The following is a 26,218-nucleotide window of genomic DNA, read 5'->3' as shown; positions in this document are numbered from 1 at the left end:
TATTGACGACATCTATTGGTGGAAAAGCAGAAACTACGACACTGCTAGGTTTATTGCGGTCATCATAAAAGTAAACTTGCTTTCGTTTTATTTTTGCTAATTATGGTCGTCGCCATACTGAAAAATTAGCTAACGTGAATGGAAAATAGTTAATTTTGCTCAAATTAGCAATGAATTGATAGTTTGCAACCATTTCCATAACATGCTCACATAAATAAACTCTCTAAGCTAAGTTTTATTCTGATTCGAGATAGTTTTACTAAATTAACCCTCGAGCAGTCGCGTCTTTGACTACCTGCAGTGACGCCGCGCTCACGCTGTGTACCACAAGCGTGCATTTTTCATGGTGCGTGTACTCAGTACTCGACGCGACCGCTCCCGGGTGAACAAGTTGATTTATTTCATTCCAAGATGGTAATATTCACCATTTTCGAAGCGCATTAATTTTATGATACTGCAAACCTCGATATTCACGGTAAAATTAAATGCGCTTACGAAAAATTAAAATACTTACGAATGATGTATTCTGCTGAACTTTACACACGCAAATAAAACCGTTCCAGAAAACGTCAACTTTCAGTCACGAAATCTGGAACGAGCTGGAACATGGCTTACGATTGTACACCATGAATTAAAGTCATGGATTCAAGAACAACAAGGAACAATGTTCCGCAAACTAAACGTAACGCCTGCGAAATCGAGCACCGGCACTACGGAAAATCACAGAAACGTGATTTTCGTTCCAGAAAACATCCATCAGTTCATGAGAGTGGCAACATTGTTTTCAAAGGCTAGAACTTTGTTCACGGCTACGTTCCCATAAACGCGATTTTGTTCACGGACATGAGCACCTATTTCACGGTCGGCATTTAGTCGACGATAAATTTCAAAGGATTTTCGTCGTGTCGTAATTGAACTTCGTCTACGTTTATTTTGACTTTTACAACATACTTACCTATCACAATCAAGATAAACTGCAGCACAATATGTGGATACACATTTCGATAATGACAAATATCGTAATACAATGAGCGGAACTATTCGGCAACAATTATTACTGTTGGTTTTATACACTGGCACTTGCGGCAGGCGCTTGCATAGGGTCAATATAAAAAAAATCCACTGAAACACAACTCACATACAATACCAAATACACAACTGCAATTGCACTGAACTTTTTCACATTTAAGATACTTGAATAAGCTGTAACAATATCCTTTTCAAGCAACAGAACCAATTTAGCGAGAGTAGACGTTCGCGACACTTGTATGGACAGTAGCTGCAGAGAGGATGTTTGTTTTTGTGCGTGCGTTACCAATCATGACAGCACGCATGAACGGAGTTCCGGAGAGCGGAACTAAATCGCGAATGTGATTGATGTGGATCGCAATATCGTGATAGCAGTTCACATTTTTGCAAAGCGTTATGAAATGGACAGACCAATCGAACGACCGCAAAGTTTGTTCCTAGATTTATGACAATTCATCTCGAAAACTGGATTTTCTCATCACGTTAACTAGAACTACATCACGAAATTGAATAAGATGTAGGTTCCGCTTCTCGTGATATTTTGTTCCGGAATATCGGAACGGTTTTATTTGCGTGCATGCCCGAAGACTCTTCTCTGCATCTTGAGCTGTCATAGTTTTTGTTGAATTAAAAAAACAACAACAATCGAGAATGGAAAATTTTTCAACTTGGTTTTAAAACGGTTTTATTGCTACTCTTAATGTGGTTTTAGAAACCTCTCCGAGAGTGGTCCACTTAGCCGGACGGTGCTCTTAAAGAGGTTATCAAGAGGATTTGATGTATAAATCAGTTTTATTGTAAGTTTTATTAAATTGGTCATGAAGATCTCTTATAGAGCCGAACAAAACTTAAAATGTTACTTGGTAATAGCAGTTTAGAATCCTCCTGTAGCTTTGCTGGGATTACTCAGGCAATTCATGCTGGGAATCCTCAACACCAATTACTGGTATTTCATGAGAAGCTCTTACAGGAATCCTTGGAGAAACTGCTAGAGCAATCTCAGCCAGAATTTTTGGAGAAATCTCATCAGGCTTTCCTGAAGGAATTAAACAAAAAAAAACTGTCCAAAGATTTCTTCTTAAATATCTTTTAGAATTCCTCCAGGAATGACTGATGGGATTCTTTAGAAATTCTTGCAGGGATTAGCAAAAAAAATCCCCGAAGAATTCCCCCAGGAATTCCTCCTGTGATTCGTTCAGCAACTTTTTTAATGGTTTATTCCCCACTTCCTCCAGAGATTTTTCCAAAAACTCTCGCTCGCATTCCTCCAGTGATCTCTCCAAGGATTCCTCCAGTGATTGCTCTCGAAATTCCTCCAGGAGTGACTGGCTCCTGAAGTGATTTCTCCATGGATTTCTCCGATAATTCTTCCTGGCATTTCTCGGCGGATTTCTACATGTTTTTATTTTTCGGGAATTCCTCTAAGAATTCCCATGTTTAAATTCCTGCAGAACTTTCTTTTGTGATATCCACAAGGATTTTTCAAATGGTACCTGCAGAAATTTCTCTTGGAACCTCCCTCTAGAATGCTTGCTGGGATTCCTCCAGAAATTCCTCCTGTGGTCCTTCTAGAGATTTTGCAAGGATTCTTCTGGGATTACCTCTAGAAATTCTTGCTGCAATTCCTCCAAGAACTCTTGCTGGGATTTCTCCAGCAATTCCTGCTGTAATATCCGCATTCCTCCAGAAATTTATCCAGAGATTTTTCCAGGGAATGCTTTAAAAGTTTCATGGATTTGTCTTGAAATTCCTATTAGAAATCCTCTTGGGATTTTTAGAAACTCTAGAATTGCTCCAGATCTGCTAAAGGGATTTTGCCAGTCATTCCTAATGAAAATGCTGTAGGTTTTTTTTCTGGGTTTCTCAAGACTTCCTGGAGCATTCTCAAGAACAATGAATAGAAATATTCCAAGTGAAGAATTAACAATAGTTAAAATACACAGAAATAAAAAATTAAGAAAGAAATATTCCACGTGAAAATGCTAAACTTTTCCGGGAGGAATCCAACTTGGAATTCCTCAAGGAATCCCAGCAGTATTTTTTGAATTTCTAAAGGAAGCCTTGAAGAAATCTCTGAAGAAATCATATGAGTAATTCTTGGATTCAGTCCAGTTTCCTGTTCCAAAGGAATCGCTCAAGAAATTCCTCGTCCGGTTCTTGGCAGAAACTTTCTACAGAGACTGTCATTTAAACTGTTATTTCTTTGCAACTGTGTACTGCGATTGATGAAAAACGGTTTCTTGGGCGATTCAGGCAAAGAATTTCCCATATAAGGACTGTATCGTTAATTATGAGTACACCTGGAAATAGCTGTAGGGTAATTGTTCCCATTGTTGTGGTAGTACCTAATGTTGCGGTAATGGCAATTGAGCACTTTTTCGACTGAAATGTTACCAAAAGGTATTTTTAATAGATGTATGGTGCTTAAATTATGAGATTGCACCATTTGTTTGCTTAACATTTGCCCAAAAACTTATTTTAAAAAATATTTTCCTAAATGTGTTTGCTGCTGTGTTCCTATTGTTGCGGTAGTGTTCCTAATGTTGCGGTATCCCATATGATTTCAATGGGATACCGCAACAATAGGAACAAAATACCGCAACATTAGGAACACAATGTTCTTTCAGATAAAAACGAATAAAATGCTCATAACTACATTAAAGTGGCAATATTTCGTTATTTTCCCGTAGATTAAGGATGGATTTTATTATTTTCAATTCAATCCATGTAAAAAAGTTTGCTTGGGGCGATACAATTGTGGTTTAAACATGAACCCAGCGCTTAACTCCTCCATGATCGGATCAATTACCCTATTGGAAAATGTTTTATTTATTTTGTTAATTAAATTCAATAACATTGTTTATTGACCATCAGAAAAGCCCATGACATCATTGTATATTTATTTTTCCGTGAATCTTGCCAGCTCTCGCACTTTCTTCTTGGTGTTCTTCATAAGGTTTTGGACAACCGTTCCGTCGATGGTTTTGCTGGGGTTGAACCAGGTTTTCTTCAATTCACTGACGTCCTCTGCTTCTCTATCCTTTTTCCGTAGTTTTCCTTTCATCAAAGTCATTTTCGTTCCACACTTTTTTGCGCAATATTTGATGGACACCTCATTTTTTCCTTTAAAGATTCAGCAAGTTTTGTTGTCCAAATTTGACTTGGTCGCACCTGCTTTCTGCCGCGTCCGGATGAGTCTTTCGGTGTGTTATGCATACCAAATCGTTTGATAGCATTTTGGACAGCAAAAACCCTAACACCTTCATCTTTTGCTAATTTTCTTAGCGATAATCATTTGTCATTGCAGTCACAATCGATTTTCGCTTCTCTACCGTAAACCCTCGCATTGTTCCGCTTAAGGAAAAACTTTAACTTTTAATGAAGGTTATCGTTTGTTTACTACGCTAGCAACACATGTACACATCGCAGTTGTTGAAATAATACATAGTCTTTTTAATACAGAGCCTCAAATGCGTACTCATAATTATCGATACAGTCCTTATGAAAGGCTGAGAAATTACTTCTGATCTACAAACAGCCCATAAGCATCAAGAGGACTCCCAAGAGGGAATCCTGGTTCAATCCTAGAAGAAATTTCTGGATCAACCTGCATGAAATTCCACCAGGAATTCTTGATGAAATTCCATTAGAAATTCTTGCTAGGATCCTCTAGTGATTTCTCCAAAGATTGCTCAAGAAATTGCTCATATGATTCCCTCAGTGATTAATCCAAAGATTTCTCTAGGAATTCCTCTAGGAATATCTCCAAAAAATTTTGCTAGGATTTCTTCAGGAATTCCTACCAGGATTCTACTTGTTCTTTATGGCTCTACGTTGCCATTGGAATTTGGCCTGCCTCTCTTCAACTTAGTGTTCTTTGAACACTTTCACAGTTATTGATTGATGGGCTTTCCTTGCCTGCCATTGCATTAATTTGTATATTGTGAGCCAAGTACAATGATTCACTAACGCCCATGGAATCGAGAAAATTTTCTCGACCGGAACCGGGATCGAACCTGCCGTCTTCGTATTCGCGATCCAAAGTCTTATTTACAAAACTAACTGGACACCCCATCCTACCAGGATCTCTCCAGGAAATTTTGCTAATAGTTTTCAAGCATTTTCAGATGACGTTCCTGCAGTTATTACTCTTAAAAGTCTTCCAGGAATTACTAGAGGATTACCAACAGGACGATGAATCCCTGCATAACTTACTGGATGAATCTCACTACAAATAACTACAGAAATTCAAGTAGCTTTGCTGGAACAATCCCAACAGAAATTGCCAAAAAGAATCTCAAGAAGAGTTTCAAACAGGAACTACAATTTATAGCGGAACTTTGAAGGGATCCCGGAAAAAAATCTCTGAATGGATTTCTGGAGGAATCCGTGAAGAAATTACAGCAGGAATCAAATCAAGAATACTTGGAAAAACTTCAGCAAGAATTTCCAGAGGTAATCCCAGGAAAATTCTTGGATGAATCCCATGCTTACCTTACCGATCAGGCTAAGGTCGGGGTGGCCTCTGCTGTACATAGTAGCCATCTCCATTCTACTCGGTCCATGGCTGTTTGTCTCCAGTTCCGCTTTACGCGTTGGGTCCGCAGATTGTCCTCCACTTGGTCGACCCACCTAGCTCGCTGCGCTCCACGTCTTCTAGTACCGGTAGGATGACTCTCGAGAACCATTTTAGTCGGGTTGCTATCCGACATCCTGATGACGTGACCCGCCCACCGTAGCCTCCCGATTTTCGCGGTATGGACGATGGTTGGTTCTCTCAGCAGCTGATGCAGCTCGTGGTTCATTCGCCTTCTCCAAGTCCCGTCTTCCATCTGCACTCCACCGTAGATGGTACGCAACACCTTCCGTTCGAAAACTCCAAGGGCGCGTTGGTCCTCTGCACGTAGGGTCCATGTTTCGTGCCCATAGAGAACGACCGGTCTAATCAGCGTTTTGTAAATATTTAACATCGTGTTACGGCGAACTTTATTCGATCGTAGAGTTCGGCGGAGTCCAAAGTAAGCATGATTTCCTGCCGCAATGTGCCTCTGAATTTCTCAGCTGGTGTCGTAGTCAGCGTTCACCAGTGAGCCCAAGTACACGAATTCTTCAACCGCCTCGATTTCATCACCGTCGATATAAATTCGGGATGGCGGGCGCGGTGATTCTCCCTGGAGCCCTTTGCCATCATGCACTTTGTCTTCGACACATTAATGACTAATCCGATTCACCTGGCTTCACTCTTTAGTCGGACGTACGTTTCCGCCATCGTCTCCAATTTACGAGCTATAATATCAATATCATCAGCGAAACCAAGCAGCTGAACATACTTCGTGAAAATCGTCCCACTCGTGTAAATTCCCGCTCTCCTTATTACACCCTCTAACGCAATGTTGAACAGCAAGCACGAAAGACCATCACCTTGCCGTTACCGTAACTCGAGAGTGTCCCTGATACTCGAATTACGCACATCACTCGATCAATCGTCGCCTTGATCAATCGTATCAGTTTATCCGGGAATCCGTATTTGTGCATAATCTGCCATAGCTGTACTCGATCGATTGTATCATACGCCGATTTGAAATCGATGAGCAAGTGATGTGTGGGCACGTTGTATTCGCGGCATTTCTGCAACACCCGGCGGATGGCGAACATCTGGTCCATTGTAGCGCGTTCACCCATGAATCCAGCCTAATATTGCCCAAGAACTCTCTTGCAATCGGTGATAGACGGCGGAATAAAATTTGAGAGAGTACCTTGTAGGCAGCACTCAGTAGTGTGATCGCGCAGTAGTTCCCGCAATCCAACTTGTCGCCCTTTTTGTAGATGGGACACACGATACCTTCCATCCATTCCTCCGGTAATACTTCCTCCTCCCAAATCTTGGTAATGACCCAGTGTAGTGCTCTCACCAGTGCTTCTCCACCGTATTTTAGAAGCTCGCTTGGTAGTTGATCTGCTCCAGCGGCTTTGTTGTTTTTCAACCGGCCAACCTCCTCCTCAATCTCTTGGAGGTCAGGGGCCGGAAGTCTTTCGTCCTGTGCACATACTCCAAGATCTGTTACCACGCCACCTTCGATACTTGCAACGTCGCCATTGAGGTGCTCATCGTAATGCTGCCACCACCTCTCGACCACCTCACGCTCGCTCGTGAAAATGTTCCCGTGATTATCTCGGCACAAAGCCTCTGCGCGAGCGGTTCAGCTTCTCGTAGAACTTTCGTGTGTCCTTAGCGCGGTACAGCTCTTCCATCGCTTCGCGATCTCGTTCTTCCTGCTGGCGCTTCTTCATTCTACGTTACGCAGCTGCTCGATGTTGAGCCGCGGCGTTCGACTTCGACGCGTGGTAATAACTGTCGAAAGTTTTCAGCGCATGCATACAGCGACTAAGTAGAATCCATCTGAAATACCCCAAAACGTATTGAAGCGCCTTCTGGAATACATCGTCATTGCTGTTGAAGTGGCACTCGGAGGTTTCAAAGAGTCTCAGGTGCGTTGCAAAGGGCTCGACGGAGTTACAGAAGATGTTCGAGCGCATTTCAGTAAGTTTCAGAGGAAATTCAACGCATTTTGAAGGCGTTACTGAGGTTTCAGAGAGTCTCAGTCGCATTACAAGGGGATCCGAGAGAGTTTTTGAAGGTATTTCAGCAAGTTTCAGTGGATTTTTAGTGGGTTTCAGAGGCATTACAGGGGCGTTTTCTGAGGTTTCAAAGGTTCGTAGGTGCGTTACAAGGGAGACAGGAAAGTTTCAAGAAGGTTACGAAGGAATTTCAGAAAGATGGATATTAATTGGGCTTCAGAGGCGTTACAAGGGGCGTTTCAGGGGGTTTCAGAGGGTTTCAGATGCGTTATACGGAGGCATTTCGAAAGATTCATAGGTTTATTGGTTTCAGACTGGTCGATACACATATTTTTTTACAAACACATTAACCTACACATACACACCTGTGAATCAAACCTCAGTCCGGCACTCGGCACTGATAAAAGTCTATAAGTCGCAGACTTAAAAAAAGGCTTGAGCCAATCTGTCTAAAAATAAGCAAAATAATAAACATAATTATTGGAATTGGTTGGTTCTAATTTCCTAACTCCAGTTAATCTAAATACTCCATCCGATCGAAATAACCAAGCAAATATTCCATTCTGCTTCGAAACCTAGGGTGGCTGAACATTTTCCGTCTAAATTCAATCGCTGCCTCCGACGAACCAATCAGATGTCCCAGGTCAGCGTTGGCCGTATCTTCGATTAACCGTAACGGCAGCAAAAGCGGCACATGCATGACGCCCAGGAAGCCTTTTCGCAGCATCGCCACTTGAATGTCATTCAAGGTGGGTATCGGCTGTTCGTATCCAAGTATGACTAACGTGTCCACCAACTTCGTATGATAGTACTGCAACAGTTCGTCGAACTGATCGGTTGTCACATCGTCAGCCGAGGCGGTGAACAGCAAGTACGAGAGATCCATTGCCGGTGAACCGAAGAATCCAATGGCGAAGTCTACCAGTCTGCAGTCAACCGAATTTCCTGCGGAGTCGAACTTCAGCATAACATTGTTCACCGATAGGTCACAATGGCACAGGACGTTGAATCCGGTCTTGTCCGATTGGTAAATTTCAAAAGCTTTCGGCATCATAGATTTCTCTAGGCGAAACAGTTTTTCTGTAATATTAATGGGAATCGTTGACCACTTTCGTGTTTCTTCAGCACAAGCAAGCAAACAGTTTCGGTAGAGTGGATGGAAGTGCGTTTGGTTCGGGTTGATGTTCGGGTAATGGTGATACTGCATGGTCGATTCATCCTAGAATTTGAAAAAATAAATCAAAGATCAAGATAAGAAGTCGTAAATATCGCTACTCAACAACACCTTACCTTACTGAACATGTAAGCCGTTGCAGCGTGGAAATGCGCAATCCTTTCCAATACCATAAGTAATTCATGATAGTCGAGACCTTTCTTTCGATTAGCAGCTACGAATCCCGATTCAGTTAGGTCTTCAAATATTATGTGGTTTGGCTTCGTGGTGCTAACTATTATAGCTCTAAAATAAAAAAATTAAAAAGAAATCAGTTTTGTCGCCTGTTACATAGGGTATGAACACCCTTCTTCAGTCCATGACCCCATTTTTATCCTATTCCAAAATCGGACAATTTAAGCACCAATTGTTTCCCTTCTTTGTGTTATCATGCATGCATTGCAGACTTCTAACAAAAATACAAAAAAAAAACAAAACAAACTCCGCTTATTAGCTTTGTTTTCGATAGGATGAAAATAGGAGCACTATCCTGAAGATTAGTTTCATTCCCCTACAAACTAAATATTGAGATTTGATTCTATCCCTTTAGATTTTAGAAAACTTGAAAACATTCACAATTAATCCAGATCTTCAAAATGGATCTGACACTAGGACAATAGTGAATTGGCTTCATTTGTGGTGTAGAGATTATTCCATATTCGGATATGCATGCCAAACTGAGCCGAAATATAAATTTTCATGAATTTTGGTGCCCGGGAGCCTATTTAAAAACCAGTTTGAAGTTTGCATGGGAGCGATTTGTCGTATCACCCTCCGTCGCATTTTGTACTGGGCGGAGCTGTCAAGCAGTTGCCCAACTGTCAAAAGGTGATTTCAATAAATCTCTTTAAGGACAGACTTGTTAGAATCCCAATATGGCCGCCACAATGGCCGACTTTGGCACCTACTCACGATTTTGAGGGCACAAATCTCTTCGTAAACAAAACCAGCGCACCTGAGCTTCTTATTCTAAGCTTATTACAAGTGAGCAAGAACAGAATAATAAAATGCATTGTTATTTGAAGCTTGCTTCTTGAGATTAATGCGTCTGAAGTTTTGATGCACTGTTGAACCGGGATTTCAAGACGTTTGTCCTTAAGTCTACTCCCGTTAGATTGACTCCATCTAATCTGGAACACTTTTTAATTTGACCCCCGCTAATCTGCACATCGTTCAAACTAAAAATGGTTCAAACCTCATTCTTCTCATGGAACGAGGTGAAAAGTGACGCAGAATCAAAACAAAGCAGAAAATCAGGTTACCAGCAGTGTATTTTATGATGCCCACAGGGTTACTAGAAGTTCAAATTAAAAAAGAAGCTCCGTTGGTTTGCATGAGCTGTCGTTTAAACCAACGGAGGTATACGGTATTAGTAATTCTCGCTAAACAACGCTAGCTAGCTTGTTACGATCGAAATTTTTGTCTCCAAAAATATGTATAATTGATTCAAAAACCAATATTTTGAGCAACATACAAAATAAGGTTTTTTGCATGAACTCCCAAGAAAATAAAAAAAAAGTTCAGAAATTGATTCAGGAATTCCAGGGCCGGATGTACAAATGTGGGGGCCGCAGTGTTGTGGGGGGCCTTTATATAGAGAATATATTTTTGCCAATATAGCATGGAATTATTTTTGAAAAATATTGATCATTTTACAACTATGATAATGAAGGGATAAATGTCCTTGAATTTTTGGTATTAATGTTCGAAGAATTTGAATACATAACAATAAGCAGAGCGAGGAAAAATGTTGATATCAAAATTTATTCTGACATAAAAACAATGATAAATGAAGTTTATATAAAGAAAAAAAAATGCTTTTCACGAGTGTATTCATGGCATTATATCACAGATTTAGTAAAAATTCATACATTCATCAAATTCAGAGTAAAACTGCAAGAAGAATTATTAGCTGATTTTTTTATTAAATCTTTGAAATTTGTAGTGCATTCGGTTGTGTCGCTTTTACGGAATCCAAAGACAATTTATAGTGGATCCCTGCTGCAATCTCTGGAAAATGTGCTGGTCAATCACCATAAAGAATGAACACTTAACAAAAACTTATTCTAGTGCGACTTCTACACACTAAAAAAATCTCAATTTTAATAGTGACACAACTGATCGAACTGCCTGAAAAAGCTTTGACATAAACATAAATGTGCCACATTTTTACACTTTTTGTGACGTACGTATTAAGTTTATATTGTTTGAGTTCCTCCAGCCATAATTTTAAATCACAGAACTGATAATTTAGTTCTCTATGCTGTAAATTTACGCGATATGTTACAGAAACATAACGATTACTGATGTTGAACTGTCAAACAGCACCTTACAAAATCAGATGAAGACTGCAGTCGATTGGAATTTTTTTTATTACGAAGGTGAAAACCGCTCATAAATTTAACACCGAGTTGAGCCGCAAACCTGAAAATGACAATCCGTTGCCATCAGTCGATGCAGTAGTAAACGAAAACAGCTACGCTCAGTCAATCAGAAGGCGGCTTTGTCTGCTTGGCTGCGATGACGGCTGTCTCAGTACATATGTACATACACGCCAGCAGTGACGACGCGACAGCCGAACTGGTAAGTTTGTTTATGGTAGAAGTTGTTCATCTTCGACTGCCATCTCTTCAACGTGGTGAGTCAGCCGAGAGAGCAAGATCGGAAACTGCCACCCTGAGGATCGAAATTCGATTCCCGAATGGAACGTTTTGTATTTTTTTGTTTCAATATTCGGTGCTATTAATAGCACAGTTCTCAATCATGTATACAAGCAGCCGACGCGCTGAGCTGTTGCGGTAAAATTACATGAGTCAAACATTTTCCGTTTGCTGTCAAAATAAGATCGCACACAATTTTGCGTCAAATGTGTTGCTTTTATATGTCGGACTTATATGACACAAAATTACAAGATTTTTTCGAAGTGTGTAGAGAAGGTTCAACAAAACTCTAAAATCAAAAGAGAATTTCTATTAGAAAATACTGCAGAATTTTTGGAAAGACTCCATGATAAGCTCCCGAAAAAATTTTCTCATTTTAATAAGCCAATCTCTCAACTCAAGAAAATCGGACTAAAACTCTTCAAAATAGAGTGTCCTTCCCGGGACATCCCGGGACAAGAATTCCCGGGATTTGAGTGATTTCGGGATTTCCCGAATCCCAGGATATCATTTCAGAAATCCCGACAATCCCGGGAATCCCGGGATGAAGACAATTTGTAGATAAAACTGCCAAATATCAAGGCAAAAACTTTATCTGACCATTTTCACTTTCGAAATATGAGCGGTTTTCTCACACACCACCATCGGGCTTTGGACACTAGGTCATGCTTGAAAAAAAAAATCAATCATTACCCGGGCAGAGTTCAAGTACTGACGACCAAAATGTGATATTGGTCTGTTTGAGATAAGAGGTAAAAGTACTGAAAATAATAGCAAAAATTTGTTCTTGAACCATCTAACCAATAGCAAAATATGATATTTGAAGATCAGTCAAATAGCTCACTGCTATTGGTTAGATCTTTCCAAGATCTAAATGTGCTATGATGATGATGTTCCAGGAGTAAAATTGAGATATTATTTTCAGTACTTTTACCTCTTATTTCAAACAAACAAATATCACTTTTTGTTCTCCATATCAAAATATGCTATTATTGAGCTTTTTTCCTCTGCTCGGGTAATGATAAACTTGGTATCATGTTATGCATTTCATTCATCTTTTTCTATTTATTGGTTTATTCAGTAGCAGCAAGAACAAACTGGACATAGCCCACATACCATATTACATTGTAATTTTGGAAATCTGAGACCAAACTTTAACTATATTATGTAAATAATTTGAATTTTTCAGAAGAGAATTAATGAGTCTCAATAACAAGTACAAAAGTTTTAAAATTATGGAAAACCGCAATTGCAAAAAGAGTCCAACCTTTTGTATTGAAATATTCGGAAACTAAGAATTCAAAAGGTACTCTAAAGTTATATTGAAGTGCGATTTTTACGATACATATCAACAATATAAACATCTTCCGTAGCGATATAATACAGATTATGATAATTATTTCTCTTAAACTATTAGATATCGGTAGAAAATTACTTGCAATAAATTAACTACTAAATAGTTGAAAACAGACTGTTCTTGGCGAACATAACGTTGATACTTTTATATGTATTTCGTTATTGTCATTTGTACATCAAGTAGTAGTGCAGTACATTGTAGAGACATTTTATAATACTTCTTGTGATGGATACAGAAATAACCATAACTTAAAAAATGAATATTTCAACTGCACAAAAGCTAAACAAATTAATTTTCTGGGTTTTATTGAAATTTTAAAAAATCCCGGGATCCCGGGATTTCCCGGGACTGGCTAAGTATTTTGTCCCGAATCCCGGGACACGAAAATTGGCCGGGAAATGGACACTCTACTTCAAAATAATATGCTAGTTTATCTAAAACAAATGTTTCAGGGGGCTCTGACCCCTGCCCCCCTCAATCCGACACTGAGGAATTCCTTTGAAAATGTCTCCGGGGATTTATCCTGGAATTCCTTTACGAATTGATTCAGAAATTCCTCAAGGGGATCCTTCGGAAATTAAGAGATTCGTGACAAGCACCTGATAGCGCGTGGTTACTGGTTGTGCTGTATTTGCCAAACGATATTTCTGTACGGGTAGTGTAGGTTTGTACCGCTCAAATAAAAATAAGTTAACCCAGAATTTTCAACCATAGACAATCAGACTTCTCACCCTACTCATTTCCCATTGTTTCACTTTTAAACGGATTATTCAAATATTCCGTAGTTCGCAATTCGCTCACTCATGGCGCTCACATCATTTTTACTCCTGTTTGATGTTTGTCCACTACCACTCAGTGGATTTGCGAACCACAGCGTAATTAGCATTGGGCGATAATGTTTTCGTGACCACGATTTTTATCGAATTTTGTTCCAAGGGATACGTCTGTTTGTCTGTGTTTCAACTTTATTACGACGGCTTCCGAATAAAGCTTTCCAAATCCCAAATCAAATCATCATGTTAAAGACTATTTCAGAAAATCTTCCATATGTTCGTTCCGAAGTGTCAAAAGTAATACTATTACGAAATCTCTCATTAATTGCCAGACATGTCCGTGTCTTAGAAATGCTTTACCAATGCCTCCATGATATTTCACAAATCATTTCAAAGATTGTTTGAGAAATTTGCCCAGAGATTACTTCAAAACTTCCTCTGGATATTTTCACAAATTTCTCTAGGAATTCGTTTGGAAAATCTATTGGAGATTCCTTTAGAAAATCTGTTCGGAAAAGTTCAGAGTTCAGAGATTCGTCTAAAAATCTTTCTTCGGACAAAAATTACCTCACGGATTCTTTATAATAATCTTCCATGGATTCCTTGGCAAATTTTCTTCAGGGATTTGTTAATAAATTCCACAAATCATTATTTTATGATTTACTTCTGAAATTCCTCCATTTTTCCAAAAAAAAATATTTATGAATTTGAGCAGAAATTTATGGATTTATTCAAAATTTCGTTCGAAGATTCCTCTAGATATTTATCCAGATTCCTTTAATAAAACTTTCAGCGGTGCCTTCAGAAACTATTCCTAAATACGACAGAAAATGTTTCCAAAGTTTTGTCAATTTTTGTACCGTAATCCGGGGTCAAATTGATCACTTTAAAACAACTTTTGCGGATAACATCAGTGCCAATTCAAATATTGCGAAAAGAATTTCTGTAAAACCCACGGGGATGCTACGGTGATCTGATTTTGTTGCCGCTTATCATGCGCAACCAGTGCTCACTAATACCAACATTTACTCAATACAGCAGCGGGAGGAAATAAGGAAAAACGCACTTTGGCGAACAAAGTTTGCGAAAAGAGGTGCTGTGTGTCTTTTCACAAGCAATTCTCACTCTCTGTAGGAACTTTACCTAAACATCGACACTCTGAAATTGAAAATTATCAATTAATGCCGCTTTTTCATGATCAACACTTTTATGAGATCTAATGTGATGTACGCGTTTTGCACCGATATCCCTTGTATAAAAGGTAAATTTCACGACTGTTTTGGTGAATATTTTGGCTGGAGCATAAATTTATGCAACGTAAGAAGGCACAATCCAACCTGTCAAACTCCATAGTGAAAAAATAGGTTGCCGTCCCCTTGGTAAAACCAGTACCCTGTGGATCTCCATGGAACCATGTGACAGAATTTTCTTCAACAAATATAAACTTTAAGTTAAATAACTCCAAATATCAAAAAATTGGAAATGCCACTTTAGGGCGAAATTGATCAGTTTAAAATTAAGCATAGGTTGGTAAGGAAAATTTCCTTCTCCGCTTAACTTTGCTCTTCTAAAACCGAATAAAGCGTTTAAAATCTTATAACTAGTGAATTTAGTACTTAAGGCTCAAACATTCGTCATCATTTTTCGATAATAGAAAAGCAGTTTTTTCGTTGTAATTCAAAACAATAACTAAGAAAATATATTCACTGTATTACATTTTGCATGTGGAATGCAGTGCATCCATTTTTGTTACAAAAATGTTTGATTTGAACGAAAAAACTGCTTTCAAATGTTTGATGATGACGATGATTTCAATGACGAATGGTTCAACGTTAATACAAAATTTAATTTTTAAATTTCCCCTTAAACGCCTAAAGGTAGGCAATTTCCTTTGAAATAAGTGATTTCTATCACACTAAATGACTATTTTATCATAAAACGAACTTTTTTATAACTATTTCTTGTTCTGATTAGCTACATAACTTCCCAACCAAGGCTCCACAAAAATGTTAAAACCGAGAATTTACGGGAAGCCGTATTCGCAATCGATTGTTTAGTAGCGATGATTTCAGCTAAATGAGAAACCCATTGCAAATTCCTTGAAAAAATAAGGCAAAACCAACTTCTAGATAGCTACGAACCAGATGACGTAAAACGTTTAAGATCATTACGACGCTTTAGAGTTCCTAGTATGGAATTATAATGTAGTACCCGAATGATCAATTTCACCCCGGTCTACGGTACTGAGGTAACTTTGGAAATTATTCCAAGGATTTTACCATAAATTCCCACAGCGTCTTCCAATTTCTTCAGAAATCCTCTTTGGGGTTCTTCCAGAAGCTTTACGAAGAATTGTGTAAGAAAGTTGTGTATGAGTTTCTGCAGAAATTTTTTCTGGGATTTTTTAAGAAAATCCTTCAGAGATTTACCCCATTGTTCGGCATTTTTCTAGATTATTTTTTCCCGAAAAATCCTTCGGGAATTCCTTTAAGCGTTCTCTCAAACGATCTTCCAAGGATGTATTTCAAAACTTTCTTCGGGGTTTGCTTGAGAAGTTGTTCCAGGGTTTTTAAACCTGAATTTCTGCCGAAAAAATTCCCTGAAATTTCTTAAGAAATTCCAGTGTTTTAATAAGAATAGGCATTTGTTAAAATACACGTAAATAGAAAAAAAACTGCCCTGTGAAGTAACTCACAAATTTTTCGGAGGGTTCTTTGATAAAATCTCACATATGGCCTTTATTATAAATTCGACTAATCATTTCTTCGGAAATTCTCCAGATTTTCCTCCAGAGATTTCATTACAAATTTCTCTAATGATTGCTTTTAAAAAACATCCATAGATTTTTCTTCGGATTATTCTATAATTCTTTCATGGAGCCTTGCTGAAATCCATCTCAGGATTCATTTAAAAAACCTTTCACAAGTTCCTGAAAAAATCTCCCTGGAATTCTTAAAGAAATTCTTTCGAGGACTCCTTTGGAAACTTCTCGAAGATTTACATAAAAATTTATCCAAGAAATTCTGAAGAAATTTGGTCATATATTCTTTCACAATATATTCTAGGGCTTCCTTTAGACTTTAGAATGTCATCCAAACATTTCACCAAGAACTCCTTAAAAAAAGACTTGCACGGATAGCTTCCATAAATGTTGCATGGAGTCCTTTGGAATATTTCAAGAATTCTTTTCAAAAAATCTAGTATAGGCTGTTGTGAAATTTTTCGGATTTATTTTTACATAGAGATCCCTTCAGAAATTTTTCAAAGCATACATCATGAAAACCTTCCATGAACTTTCATAAAAATACTTCATGGATTTTTTAATGACTCCGGGATACATATAGAAACAGCAATTCAGAGCTCAAAATTTGCTTAGAAGCTTTGTAAATAATTATCTTCAAAGATTGCTTTGAAAAGTCTTCAAGATAGTTTTAAGGAAATTACTAAGATTTCTTTCCATTGCTCCTAGGATTTCTTAAGAAAGCATTAGAAAATCCTCCAAAGATTCTTTCAGAACTTTTTTCTAGGGATTCTTTCAGAGATTCTTACAGGATTCTTACAGAACACGCAGAAAAAAGCATGGTAAAATCAAACATATTTCAGGTAAACTCAAAGAAATTGTAAATTTGTTCTGGCAACAAAAATAAAACTGTTTGGAGCAAATCGAACGTCAGATTTGAAGCAAATTCAATCCATTTTCGAAACAAACATGCATCTTCTGACAGGTTATGTTAGAAACAAATGTAAAAATTTTTGTTTTTTTTTTTTTTGTGGCAGGTTGGCCCTACGAAATATTTGTTTTCCAATTAAATTTACAAAGTCATTCCTTCACTAGGAAAACCCACTTCCCGCGTGACTCTTTCAATGCCAGCATCATGTAGATAACATACGCTCCCGAAATCAATGGGATTTCGTGGAAACTTTTGGTGAAACTTGCCTTTTTTTGCAAGAGAAAATCTTGTTTGGTGCTGCATCTGAAACTTGAGAGTTTTGCTTATTTTCTCGACGGCGGAACGGGGGGCTCTTCAATGGGTATTGTAAAAATCAATATGTAATTGAGTTTTAAAAATTAATAATTTAGTTTTAAAAATTTTATCAGTTTACCGAATAAACTTGAATATTTTTGTTTTAAACGAACGAAATTTGTCTCCGTGAACGGCTGGAAGACATTCTTGCACACATTCTTGCAAAAATTCACACAGAGATTTCATCAAAAATTCCACCGGGTGTTCCTCTATGATTTTTTTTAGAAATTCCTCCAGGATTTTCTCCAAGCGTACCTCAAGTAATTTCTTTATGGATTCCTCCAGGAATTCATAAAAAGATGTTTAGGATTTTTTTGGGGATTTCTCCAGGATTTTTGTTCCAAAAATATCTGAAGATCTTTTGTTAGGTATTCCACCAGGAGTTTCCAGATGTTTCTTCAGGTATTCCTCTTGATTTTTTTTTGGAAAATCCATCTATAAATTTTTCTTGTTTTTTCGGAAATTCTTTTAGCAATTCATTTAGAGTTTTTTTTTCAGATTTTTTTTAATGACTTCTGTAATTTCTTCGGTGATAGTTTCGTAAAAATCTCCAGAGACTTCTTCCACATTCCTAGATTTACTTCAGACATTCCAGTAGAGATTTCTTCAAAAGTTCACCATGGATTATTTCAGAAGTTGTTTCAGCAGGTTCTTCAGGAATTGCTCAAGCGGTTCCTTCAGAATTCTTCCAGGAATTCATCCATGGGAAATGTAGGAATGTACAAATTAAGGGACCCAGAAATCGTTGAACCTTGACTAACTAGTTCTGATTTTACCATTACAGCACTGGAAATAATTTATCACACATCTTGTCCCAAATCTGCCGAAGCATTACTATGACCTTATCGAAAAATATCATCAGAGAATCACCCCATTAAATCCGCTCATCGTAATCTTCGACAAAACGAGAGATATTAATTAAAAAAATGTCAGAAAGGCAAGTATGAGATTAAGATAAATTTACACTCCCGATCAAAAGTTTGGGGTCACCCCCTCAAGAACATGTCATTTTTTAGGCCCATATCTCCGCGAATTTGCGTCCGATTTCAAAACCCTAGGTCTCATTCAATAGATAGTAAGTCAAAAAAAAAACTTTGAACATGATTTAGAAGAAACTTTTTCAAAAAAAAATTGTATGTAAACTTAACCCAAAGTTACCAAATTTTGTAAAAAATAAATATAAACTTTCGGCAGTGTCGCTGGGAATTGGGTCGACCAAATTTTAAGATGAGAGCGGTAATATAACCCATTTTCTATTAGCTTTCAACTGCTTTTTACAGAACTTAGCTAAAAAATCTAGAAATAGTAGTTTACGCAACAAGGTGCAGAATGAAGATTTTTACAGCACGAGTCGTACATTTATCCAACGAGGCTTGCCGAGTTGGATAATTACGACGAGTGCTGTAAAAATCGAGTTCTGCACCGAGTTTCGTACAACGTTTTTTGCATCTTCATAAACTATCACTTGAGGATAGTTTTTAACAAAACTTTTTCATCAGACTGCACACTGACGTTCATAGCCATGATTAAGGAAGTCTGATCATAGCAGGTTATAATGTGCAGTTGTCACAATTTTTCAAACCAGCGTCCAGAAAGCATCAATAGGTTGATCAAAATTGAAAACAGTGCTGTAATGGTTCATTACGCAACGTAAATCAGTGCTGTAATGAACCATTACAGAACTGTTAATTTGGTGTGGAAAAGTAGGCCATTTCCTGGCAGATTTGCGTGAGGTAAAATGGCCTATTACGATGAGAAGTTGCAAAAAAAAAGTTTTTAAGTAAATTCACTCTTCATGTCATCGGCCAAAAGTTTGGGGTCACTATCGTAATACATGGATTCAATTTTAATTCTTCTTAATTTATTTGAAACAAAATGAATGATACTTACTGCATAGATATTGAACCACATATATTTGTTGAAATTTACATACTAAAACTAAACGTAAAGTTGCATCATTTTTGAAGTGTGGTGAAATGTATTAACTTTACATAACATTTTTATATAAAAATTGTTAAATACGTTTACATCAAACGTAAATTTAGTTAATTATCTTTGAAATGAGCCAAAAAGAATTAAAATTGAACTATAGATGACGAAGATGTCATCAAATTACTTTTCCATGTTTTACGAAAGTGACTCCAAACTTTTGGCTGATACATCATATTGAAGGGTGACCCCACTCTTTTGGTCGATGACATGAAGAGTTGTTGTTGTTTGTTTGTTTATTACCAGGGATTTTAACCTTTTATGGGTCATTCATCCCGTAATGACATGAAGACTTTATTTACTTAATAACTTTTTTTTTCAGATTTTTTAGCTAAGTTCTGTAAAAAGCAGTTGAAAGCTAATAGAAAATGGGTTATATTACTGCTCTCATCTTAAAATTTGGTCGACCCAACTTCCAGCGACACTGTCGTAAGTTTCTATTCATTTTATGAAAAATTTGGCAACTTTGGGTTAAGTTTACATACAAATTTTTTTGAAAAAGTTTCTTTTAAATCATGTTCAAAGTTTCATTGACTTATTATTTTTTGAATGAAACCTAGGGTTTTGAAATCAGACGCAAATTGGCGGAGATATGGGCCTTTAAAAAATTATATGTTTTTGGGGGGGGTGACCCCAAACTTTTGATCGGGAGTGTAGGTAAACTAAGCATGTCATGAGGTACTATGGTCCACTGCACGAATTTCTGCTGGCCTGCTTACTCTCACAGAAAATTTGACGTTTGAGCGGTGCCGACTCCACTCAAACGTCAAATTTCGTGTGAGAGTAAGCAGGCCAGCAGGAATTCGTGCAGCAATCCATTATGGGTGCTCCACAAAACAATTTATTGATATGAAGTGCTACGCGTGTCAAAAGACTGAAAACTCTTGCATTATAACTCATCATAATACAAAATGCAAGTTTTAAACTGACTGGATATTTAAAATTTTACAATTAAAAAAATGTACATGTAAAATATACATAAAATCGAAGTACATAACATCGAGGGTCTAAAAATCGAGGGTCCACTAAATCGAGGTATACCTGTATCACGTTCTATTTTTCAGTACTTCACCTTTAACTTAAAATCTTTAGTTTTCTACAGAAAAAGGACATTCATCTCTGACATGCCTCCAACCTCAAAAGACTAAAACAACTTAATATGAGAACTTACGTCGGTGCACGCAAATAAAACCGTTCCAGAAAACGTCAACTTTCAGTCACGAAATCTGGAACGAGCTGGAACATGGCTTACGATTGTACACCATGAATTAAAGTCATGGATTCAAGAACAACAAGGAACAATGTTCCGCAAACTAAACGTAACGCCTGCGAAATCGAGCACCGGCACTACGGAAAATCACAGAAACGTGATTTTCGTTCCAGAAAACATCCATCAGTTCATGAGAGTGGCAACATTGTTTTCAAAGGCTAGAACTTTGTTCACGGCTACGTTCCCATAAACGCGATTTTGTTCACGGACATGAGCACCTATTTCACGGTCGGCATTTAGTCGACGATAAATTTCAAAGGATTTTCGTCGTGTCGTAATTGAACTTCGTCTACGTTTATTTTGACTTTTACAACATACTTACCTATCACAATCAAGATAAACTGCAGCACAATATGTGGATACACATTTCGATAATGACAAATATCGTAATACAATGAGCGGAACTATTCGGCAACAATTATTACTGTTGGTTTTATACACTGGCACTTGCGGCAGGCGCTTGCATAGGGTCAATATAAAAAAAATCCACTGAAACACAACTCACATACAATACCAAATACACAACTGCAATTGCACTGAACTTTTTCACATTTAAGATACTTGAATAAGCTGTAACAATATCCTTTTCAAGCAACAGAACCAATTTAGCGAGAGTAGACGTTCGCGACACTTGTATGGACAGTAGCTGCAGAGAGGATGTTTGTTTTTGTGCGTGCGTTACCAATCATGACAGCACGCATGAACGGAGTTCCGGAGAGCGGAACTAAATCGCGAATGTGATTGATGTGGATCGCAATATCGTGATAGCAGTTCACATTTTTGCAAAGCGTTATGAAATGGACAGACCAATCGAACGACCGCAAAGTTTGTTCCTAGATTTATGACAATTCATCTCGAAAACTGGATTTTCTCATCACGTTAACTAGAACTACATCACGAAATTGAATAAGATGTAGGTTCCGCTTCTCGTGATATTTTGTTCCGGAATATCGGAACGGTTTTATTTGCGTGTGCTAATTTATTTTTATGACTCACTTGAAGTGCAAATTTTCGGTAATACCAATCCGTGTGGTCAAATTATGAAATTCAAATAACTCAACGTACATATGTACAGATGGGTAAATTATTAGTTAAATTGGGAAAAAATCCACAGCTCAGGTGAGATTTGAACTCACGACCCTTATTCGCTAGACAAGTGCTTTACCAACTAAGCTACCGAGCCAATTAATGACCCGGCAACTTAGTTGTCATAAGGTTCAATTCTAATCTCATCGATCTATATCATCTTCCCCTAAACCGCAAATATAACCATCTCTGTTGTACATATATACGAAGAGCGAAAGCGATTTGTTTATTGTTTGAAACTGTTTGCCTATCGTACAGGCAACGCTTCCTCAACCACTTGTAGAGGAAGAACAATGCTACCTGGAAGGCGATCAAACGCGTCGTTCGCATTCTATTTGATACGACGGGTAACTACGTAGAGGTAGATGCTCGAAAACGACTCACTTGAAGTGCAAATTTTCGGTAATACCAATCCGTGTGGTCAAATTATGAAATTCAAATAACTCAACGTACATATGTACAGATGGGTAAATTATTAGTTAAATTGGGAAAAAATCCACAGCTCAGGTGAGATTTGAACTCACGACCCTTATTCGCTAGACAAGTGCTTTACCAACTAAGCTACCGAGCCAATTAATGACCCGGCAACTTAGTTGTCATAAGGTTCAATTCTAATCTCATCGATCTATATCATCTTCCCCTAAACCGCAAATATAACCATCTCTGTTGTACATATATACGAAGAGCGAAAGCGATTTGTTTATTGTTTGAAACTGTTTGCCTATCGTACAGGCAACGCTTCCTCAACCACTTGTAGAGGAAGAACAATGCTACCTGGAAGGCGATCAAACGCGTCGTTCGCATTCTATTTGATACGACGGGTAACTAAATTTAACTAATAATTTACCCATCTGTACATATGTACGTTGAGTTATTTGAATTTCATAATTTGACCACACGGATTGGTATTACCGAAAATTTGCACTTCAAGTGAGTCGTTTTCGAGCATCTACCTCTACGTAGTTACCCGTCGTATCAAATAGAATGCGAACGACGCGTTTGATCGCCTTCCAGGTAGCATTGTTCTTCCTCTACAAGTGGTTGAGGAAGCGTTGCCTGTACGATAGGCAAACAGTTTCAAACAATAAACAAATCGCTTTCGCTCTTCGTATATATGTACAACAGAGATGGTTATATTTGCGGTTTAGGGGAAGATGATATAGATCGATGAGATTAGAATTGAACCTTATGACAACTAAGTTGCCGGGTCATTAATTGGCTCGGTAGCTTAGTTGGTAAAGCACTTGTCTAGCGAATAAGGGTCGTGAGTTCAAATCTCACCTGAGCTGTGGATTTTTTCCCAATTTAACTAATAATTTACCCATCTGTACATATGTACGTTGAGTTATTTGAATTTCATAATTTGACCACACGGATTGGTATTACCGAAAATTTGCACTTCAAGTGAGTCGTTTTCGAGCATCTACCTCTACGTAGTTACCCGTCGTATCAAATAGAATGCGAACGACGCGTTTGATCGCCTTCCAGGTAGCATTGTTCTTCCTCTACAAGTGGTTGAGGAAGCGTTGCCTGTACGATAGGCAAACAGTTTCAAACAATAAACAAATCGCTTTCGCTCTTCGTATATATGTACAACAGAGATGGTTATATTTGCGGTTTAGGGGAAGATGATATAGATCGATGAGATTAGAATTGAACCTTATGACAACTAAGTTGCCGGGTCATTAATTGGCTCGGTAGCTTAGTTGGTAAAGCACTTGTCTAGCGAATAAGGGTCGTGAGTTCAAATCTCACCTGAGCTGTGGATTTTTTCCCAATTTAACTAATAATTTACCCATCGGTACATATGTACGTTGAGTTATTTGAATTTCATAATTTGACCACACGGATTGGTATTACCGAAAATTTGCACTTCAAGTGAGTCGTTTTCGAGCATCTACCTCTACGTAGTTACCCGTCGTATCAAATAGAATGCGAACGACGCGTTTGATCGCCTTCCAGGTAGCATTGTTCTTCCTCTACAAGTGGTTGAGGAAGCGTTGCCTGTACGATAGGCAAACAGTTTCAAACAATAAACAAATCGCTTTCGCTCTTCGTATATATGTACAACAGAGATGGTTATATTTGCGGTTTAGGGGAAGATGATATAGATCGATGAGATTAGAATTGAACCTTATGACAACTAAGTTGCCGGGTCATTAATTGGCTCGGTAGCTTAGTTGGTAAAGCACTTGTCTAGCGAATAAGGGTCGTGAGTTCAAATCTCACCTGAGCTGTGGATTTTTTCCCAATTTAACTAATAATTTACCCATCTGTACATATGTACGTTGAGTTATTTGAATTTCATAATTTGACCACACGGATTGGTATTACCGAAAATTTGCACTTCAAGTGAGTCGTTTTCGAGCATCTACCTCTACGTAGTTACCCGTCGTATCAAATAGAATGCGAACGACGCGTTTGATCGCCTTCCAGGTAGCATTGTTCTTCCTCTACAAGTGGTTGAGGAAGCGTTGCCTGTACGATAGGCAAACAGTTTCAAACAATAAACAAATCGCTTTCGCTCTTCGTATATATGTACAACAGAGATGGTTATATTTGCGGTTTAGGGGAAGATGATATAGATCGATGAGATTAGAATTGAACCTTATGACAACTAAGTTGCCGGGTCATTAATTGGCTCGGTAGCTTAGTTGGTAAAGCACTTGTCTAGCGAATAAGGGTCGTGAGTTCAAATCTCACCTGAGCTGTGGATTTTTTCCCAATTTAACTAATAATTTACCCATCTGTACATATGTACGTTGAGTTATTTGAATTTCATTATTTTTATGACCAATGTTCCCTAGTAGACGATCAACCTGCGGCATAACCGTATTATAAATGGCAGCTTCTCTCACAAAAACATCGTACTCTTCTATCATGTCAGCCAACTCTTCACTGTCCAACGATGCTTTTATAATAAACGTGACATTCCTGCAATCAAAATTCACTGTATTGTTTATATGATATTGAATAAAACCCATAAACCAAACACACTTCGGATCGGAGCCGTCCTCCACATAATTGATCTTCACTCTCAAAATATCGCTGGAATAGTTTTGGCCTTTTCCAAGAGCGGGAACCACTATGAAATCTTGCACCACAATAGAGCTGCATTTGTGCGATTCCCGAAGCATTGATTCTAAATACTCCTTCGTAATAAAGGGATACTTGTGAGCGATTGAATCCATAATTAAAATCGTATTATGTATACCGAATGCCTAACGGGAAACGTATGAACGGCTGCTGCAGCAAGCGGAGCTCTGTGTCAGCGCGCTACTAAAGATAAATAGGTACCATGACGCGCTTTGTTGATATGTGATTGCACAACATTTGAATTCGAAAAGCTAAGTGCATATAGCAAATAGGCACTTCTCATCATCAAGGGCTTGCGCGAACATCCATATGACTAGAATAGAAATATCAGTCAGTAAGTGCACGTTTTATAATTCAAGCGCGCCCAGCTGATTATAATAAACAATGATATTCCATATCTGTTTCTGCAGTAGCTTTAACGATTTGGGATGTTAGATGATGATGATTTATTGGTTCGGGCTAAGTAATTGGCGGAATGCTGCGTAATTTATCTCTATGGTCATGACGGTTACACATCGTGAGAGTTATTTGTAATTTGCCTTTGTAGCATCAGAATAATAAGAGAACGTTAAGGTATGTCTGAAAAATGAGCCTCATCTATCAAAGGAATTTTGCAACGATATTCAGCGATCATTATCTGGTATCAATATTTCTCACTGATAAAACTGATAAAATAACGAAAACAACTCTTTCAGATTCAATCTTAACAACAGTCTAGTCTCTATTGGTGGTCTTTCCAGCATTTGTTATGATCTGCATGACGGCAAAATGTTATTGCGACCATAACAAATTACAAATGCTCCATAGAAAATCAAAAAGCGATCCCTAAAGAATGAACATATGTTCCATGAAAATGTGCAATGTTACCCATACATAATTGAAAACGTTCCATACTTTATAGAAAATGTATCGGTGAAACATGAAATTTTCTCATTAAAAGTGCAATTTTGTACCAATAAATAATACTGAAATGCTCCATACTTAAACACAAATGCTTCATAATAAAATGCAAATGCTCCATAGAAAATTAAAATTGTACCCATAGTAAATTGAATATTGCTCCATAGAAAAATTAAATTGCACCATAAAAAATTGAAATTGCACCATAGAAAATAGATTAATGCTCCATAAGTATCAACAA

The 26,218-nt window shown here is 37.9% G+C and overlaps 1 protein-coding gene and 1 long non-coding RNA gene across 4 annotated transcripts in view; one reads left to right on the top strand and one right to left on the bottom strand.

Moving 5' to 3' along the window:
* Positions 1-3,259: 3,259 nt before the first annotated feature.
* The window catches only part of LOC134291400 (uncharacterized), a 286,882-nt gene continuing 263,923 nt past the window's right edge, over positions 3,260-26,218 (top strand). The window contains exon 1 of the long non-coding RNA XR_009999074.1: positions 3,260-3,449. This is a non-coding gene — a long non-coding RNA (uncharacterized LOC134291400). The remainder of the gene's footprint in view (positions 3,450-26,218) is intronic.
* LOC109412322 (uncharacterized) lies at positions 7,650-25,278 on the bottom strand. Of its 3 annotated transcripts, XM_062857122.1 has the most exons (5): positions 25,196-25,278; positions 24,979-25,133; positions 24,853-24,915; positions 8,899-9,067; positions 7,650-8,827 (listed from the first exon to the last, which is right to left on the bottom strand). In XM_062857122.1, exons 2-5 carry the CDS (start codon positions 25,116-25,118, stop codon positions 8,123-8,125), a joined length of 1,077 nt encoding a protein of 358 aa, XP_062713106.1. In that variant the 5' UTR covers positions 25,119-25,133; positions 25,196-25,278; the 3' UTR covers positions 7,650-8,122. The 3 variants fall into 3 exon arrangements, with proteins under 3 accessions (XP_062713106.1, XP_062713105.1, XP_062713107.1); XM_062857121.1 differs by having other exon boundaries at positions 24,979-25,277; XM_062857123.1 differs by lacking the exon at positions 24,853-24,915 and having other exon boundaries at positions 24,979-25,274.

This window comes from Aedes albopictus, chromosome 3 (genome assembly GCF_035046485.1).
Source record: "Aedes albopictus strain Foshan chromosome 3, AalbF5, whole genome shotgun sequence".
Taxonomy (NCBI): Eukaryota; Metazoa; Arthropoda; class Insecta; order Diptera; family Culicidae; genus Aedes; species Aedes albopictus.
This window is presented reverse-complemented; position numbering and strand designations above follow the sequence as displayed.

What these genes read in the sequence shown, in the direction of transcription:
- LOC109412322 (XM_062857121.1), bottom strand. Translation starts at nt 25,172, where the DNA reads ATGGATTCAATCGCTCACAAGTATCCCTTTATTACGAAGGAGTATTTA. An exon ending in GAGGACGGCTCCGATCCGAA is followed by an intron (nt 24,916 to 24,978) that starts GTGTGTTTGGTT and finishes TTTTGATTGCAG; the next exon opens with GAATGTCACGTTTATTATAA. An exon ending in TTGGCTGACATGATAGAAGA is followed by an intron (nt 9,068 to 24,852) that starts GTACGATGTTTT and finishes TTTTTATTTTAG; the next exon opens with AGCTATAATAGTTAGCACCA.